The sequence below is a fragment of the Aristolochia californica genome, unplaced genomic scaffold (genome assembly GCF_029961685.1).
Source record: "Aristolochia californica isolate CCGP_79_NKW_82.1479 unplaced genomic scaffold, dmAriCali1.0.hap1 SCAF_3, whole genome shotgun sequence".
NCBI classification, from domain to species: domain Eukaryota; kingdom Viridiplantae; phylum Streptophyta; class Magnoliopsida; order Piperales; family Aristolochiaceae; genus Aristolochia; species Aristolochia californica.
In genome coordinates, this window is record NW_027181992.1 from 44,911,169 (window position 1) to 44,916,371 (window position 5,203).

The following is a 5,203-nucleotide window of genomic DNA, read 5'->3' on the forward strand; positions in this document are numbered from 1 at the left end:
AGTAGTAACAACCTTATGTTTTTGTTATTTTCCATGTATTTTGTGTTTACAACAATTTTTTTTAAATTTTTTTATAGAGGTGATCTTGGAGAAGGGAGAGAGTGTTTAGGGAGTTGGTATGTAATTCAATAAGGTCTAGGGTCGTGGATTTGGTTGAAAATAAATAGAAAGAAAAGTTAGGGAGGTTGGAAGAGAAAATAAGGGGAGGAGTTTATTTTTCTTAAGATGTAGAACTATGGATTTTTGTGTGTGGATGAGTATAGAAATAATGGTACTATATAATGAGGTTAAACACATGGATTATGGTGAAAAAATAATTTTTAGGTGATAGGGGAAAGGAAAGGGAGGGTTTGGTCAAATGAGCTTAAGGAAGAAAAAAATAAGCTTTGGCATGACTGACCTTTATGGCTTCCGATGGTTATATCTCACAGAATATAACTCAAAATACCAAAAGGCTTGTTCTCTAGGAAGTAGACTCGAAGATCTTTAATGTGGTATATAATGTGATATGTAAAACACTCACCCTGAATCTTTTTGGTTGTTTGATTTGCATTGTTTTGCAGTAGGACCCTTGTCAATTCCGATGGGGATATCTATTTATAGAAAGATCAAATTGACTTGAAACCTATTGTTTCTGATGTCAAACTTCTAGCCAATACTCCCGAAAAGGCCGACCTAGTAGGGAACGGAAAGCCAAGTACCTAACTCATCAGTGGTGGACAAAACCACCTAGCTCTGACACCCACCGTTCCCGTTCCCTACCGCTTCACCCAGGATTTGAACGCGGAACATGGTGCCCAGCTCTGATACCATGTTAAATGCCTAGCCAATACTCCCGAAAAGGCCGACCTGTTAGGGAGCGGAAAGCCAAGTACCTAACCCATCAGTGGTGGATGGAACCACCCAGGTGGACAGAACCACCTAGCTCTGACATCTGAAACTAGACTTGAGTATCGTTCATTCAAGTATCATAAAATATGCTTTTTGTGAAGTAGATAATCTAATAAGTCTTTGTATCTACAGTCTGGTTGAACTGACTTCAGTTCTGTTAACAGTTAAGATGGAGAAGGTCCTAAACAAGGACGACTCTGATACCAATTGATAAGAACCCCACTTGTGCAAGGTCCTTATCTTTTCTCAAATTTGAAGGAAGAGTTGAAAAAGAAAAGTTAAGAGGGTTAGGATAACAGATAAGAGAAGAAGAGAGAAGTAGAGTACAAGAGGGAGATAGAGAGGGCTAGAAGCAAAAAAGAGAAGACGAGAGGAGAAGTGTTAGAGCACGAATTTGAGAGGTAAGAGAGATTTTGGAGTATGCTTGACTGATTTTTCCTTCACTCAACACACCTGTTTATACTTTTTTTAATGCATTCTTTCGAAAACTCCTCAATCAATTAGGGTTCCTTAATTATAAAATTTAAGAAGAGATCCTAGGAGATTGAGAGATTGCATCAATGTATGAAAGATTCTATGAATTTAAAATATTACATCAATCAAAGAAAAATTATTTCTATTCTAAAAATATTCTATTTTCTTCAAGAGAGGCAAATTTGACTCCAATTTGATCAGCCCTTGAGGGGGCATTTTTACCTTTTTGCCCTTATGCCTCACACTGCTTGTTTCTTGGAGGTGGCACCACTTCCACTTTCTATTTTATTGTGATACTTCATCTTTCTATTGTTCTTCTTCTTGTCTACTTCTCTTCTACTTGTCTACTTCTCTTATTTTCTCATATATTTGGTGGGTAATTTTTTGTTTATATTATTCCACTCGTCTTGAGTGTCAACCTTGTCCTCAAGGTTGAAAATCAAAGGATCGTAGAAAGAATTCATCTTCACGTGTCCAAAATGATACCCCCTAGATTTTCTAGAAAATAAAATTAAATTATCACTTTTACCCTTAAGGTGGTACCCCATAGACTTTTTAAAAAGAAATACCCAAAAATTATAATTTGTACCCCTCTCTTAGCTTGATATATGTGTGTTTTTACATAATTTTGATAATATTGTAGAATATATTTTTTATATCCCTTTTTATAAAAGTTTAAAAGTTTAAAATTTAACTATTATAGAGGAGGTGGTAATAATCAATGCTGGGAAAGTGTTAAATTGATACCTGGGAGTGATAGTAATGTCATACATGCACAGTGAAGTGCATCGATATCAACTAGTTTGACTCAAATAGGACCTCCTCCTCCAAATTGCCAGAGACGTTACGCAAAATATTTTATTTTTATTATTTGTATTTTTTGTAATATTAAATATGATATTTTATCTATACATGAAGGTCACTTTTCAACTCTTTAAGTTAGCTTGCCCACTATTGATGAACTGATTTAGCTTACTACATGAACTAGCTGTATTATTGGATAAACTTTAGATTAGATGATTTTTTAAATATTATTATTAATACTACTGTAAGAGAATCTAGACTAAATGGACTTGGATGAGGTACTATTGGACCAACCTTTTATTTACTATATAGTGTTTAAATACTATTGTTAGTAGTAGTACTATATTATTAGTTTTCCATATCAATTTTAAAAAATGCTAATTATTTTAAATTTTTAACTATTATAGAGGGGGTGATAATAATCCCCATATTTTTTATAATAATCCATTTTTAACTGATGTTATGAAGCTACATGGTGGTTATGAAGAAATTAGACATAGGCAGGTGCTAGTCTTTTTCTTTATTAAAGCATGAAAAGGAAGTTTGAGAGGACCTTACGGCTGTGTTTGGAACACAGAAAGTGGAGAGAAAAGAAAAGAAAAGAAGAGAAAGAGAAAGAGAAAAGAAAATAAAAGAACAAAGATTATTTTATCTTGTTTGGATGCCCATGGAAAATGAGAGAGAAAATGGAAGAAAAATATAGTTTCTCTTGTTTGGATATATGTGGAAAATAAAAAATAAAATAAAATTAGTAATATTTTAAAATTTTCTCTCAAGTTTCTATTTCTTTTTTTTTTCTCGCCAAATTCCATCATTTTGTGAGAGAAAATTTGTTAACTAAGAGTGATTTTCTCTCTTATTTTCTTTTTTCTCAATAATTCTTTGTTGCCAAACAACGAAAAAAAGTTTTCTCTCCTATTTTCTTGTCTTTTCTACAACTTCCAAACATTCCCTAAGTTGTCCTATATAATCTATTAATTGGCTGTTTATTAGGTAAAATATCGTTTACTTATAATTGTAGTTCATAGTTGACCTTACGAGTGACTGGCTTTTCGTCTTCGCATCCATCGGTGGATAAAACCACAACAAAGATTTTCTCCTTTGAGAATGAAGCTGTAAATTTTCATTAAAGCCTTAAACAATGTTCTTTATGTAAGACTAAGGCTCTTATGGATTCACTTACATGTCCACATTTTGCTACATGAAAGACCATTTGCGATGGATTTCCATAATCTCCAAGTTTACATGCTTTTTCAGGGCCTCTTTGAAGTATAAGAGAAACTAGGAGACGAATGTCTAATTAGAATATGAGGTTTAAGAACTTCATCAAGATGATGCCTAAGCTTGTGAAAAGTGGTGATGAAGATAAACAACTTATATAGAAGAGTCATTTGAATTATTCTATCCCATGGAAATATGAAGTCCGTTTCCTATTAGGGATTCATTTAGGGTCTGTTTGGAACCCCTAAAAAAGAAAAAAAAAGAATTTGATCATTATTAGTCCCACAAATAGTTAGTGAAAATGAGATAACGATCAAAATTTTCTTTTAATTAGCTATTTTTTAGAATAATATTGATTAAATTCTTTTTTTTTTCTTTTCCATGGGATTCCAAATAAACCCTCATGTAAGTATTTGATGAGTCCTGGTAGAAACCAATCGCCATTTGAAGGAGTCTTAGAAGTTCATGCAAATATTTCCACGAGCCTTAGGACTCTTGACCAGGGAAAAATCTAATGTAAGCGTTGAGACTAGCGTGCCTCGGAGTTCACTCGAGAACCAAGTCTAATTTTAAACCCTTGTCAACATTGACCGAAATTTTAGAAAAAAATATTGATCAAATAACCACCCTCCCCAGCATCTTATCCTGTTGTTTTTTTTAATCATGTTAAGAGTTTACGTACAACGTTAATGGCTTTTTTTAAGGGAGAAATATGGGAAAGGAATAGCAGCAATCATGGAGGGCTCGTTCAAAGTCGGGAGAAAGAAAGCCTCCGCTGATCAAACATCATCTTCGAGGAAAGTTCCTGCAACGATTATTTTGAATGATTACAAGAGTATAGATGTGTTGCGGAACAGATCATTACCAATTTAAAGAATCAATGCGATAGGCTTCAATTAAACATCCAAACTTAATCGTCCCTATTACGATTACTCTGCACCTTCAAGGGACTTGGTCAGCTCTCCACCAGAAATTTTCTGATAAAATTTGAGGTGGTCAAGTCTACTAAAGCAGGCGGATTTGAATTTCTACGTTAGTTTGATCTCTTCCATGCTGTTTCTTTAACTCACCTGTACATATTTGACGACCTGAAACACAAATATTTATGATCGGACGACCCTTCACCATAGTTGTATAAAGACTCGTCGTTTGATCATCTCAATCATCCTCTATTCTTTCTCTGAACTTTTACATATCTTAGTAGCAGCGAACATGGTGGTGAAGGGTTTCAGCCAGGACTTTGTTTCTCCGGTCTCGGCCAGCCGGATGTTCAAGGCTGGAATTGTCGACGCCCACAACCTAGTCCCCAAGCTCATCCCCGGTGTTGTAACAGGAATGACGATCTTACAAGGAGATGGAGCACTCGGGAGTGTTAAGCGAACTGACTTCACTGATGGTGAGCTTACCAGGAATCAAAACATTTCAGTTTAGCTTCTCTCGTTCGAGGACTTGTGATAATAATATTTCACTGCTTAATTTCTGTTTGTCACAGACATCTTTATTCGATTTTGCAGTGATTCCTTTCAGCTATGTCACAGATCGGATTGACGAACAAGATGAAGAGAAATTCGTGTACAAGTACACCATGCTTGAGGGTGGTTTTCTCGGAAAAAAGTACGACGCAGCAAATTACGAAGTTCGCTTTGAACCCACCGGTGATGGAGGGAGTGTCTGCAAGATGACCGGACGGTACAGTGCCCATCACGATTCGAGTTTCACGGAGGAGGATATTGAAATCGGAAAACAGGGGTTAATGGGGATGTACAAGGCAGTTGAAGCTTATCTCCGGCAAAATCCAGATGCATATATCTAG

At 35.3% G+C, this 5,203-nt stretch overlaps 1 protein-coding gene across 1 annotated transcript; it reads left to right on the plus strand.

Moving 5' to 3' along the window:
• The first annotated feature begins 4,602 nt into the window (after positions 1-4,602).
• On the plus strand, positions 4,603-5,203 carry LOC137959607 (major allergen Pru ar 1-like). The gene is made up of 2 exons (XM_068806964.1): positions 4,603-4,786; positions 4,905-5,203. Exons 1-2 carry the CDS (start codon positions 4,603-4,605, stop codon positions 5,201-5,203), a joined length of 483 nt encoding a protein of 160 aa, XP_068663065.1.

Bases quoted from the DNA above. Each gene is read 5' to 3' on its own strand.
- LOC137959607 (XM_068806964.1), top strand. From the start codon at position 4,603: ATGGTGGTGAAGGGTTTCAGCCAGGACTTTGTTTCTCCGGTCTCGGCC. The intron at 4,787-4,904 runs GTGAGCTTACCA...TCGATTTTGCAG, and splicing joins GCGAACTGACTTCACTGATG to TGATTCCTTTCAGCTATGTC.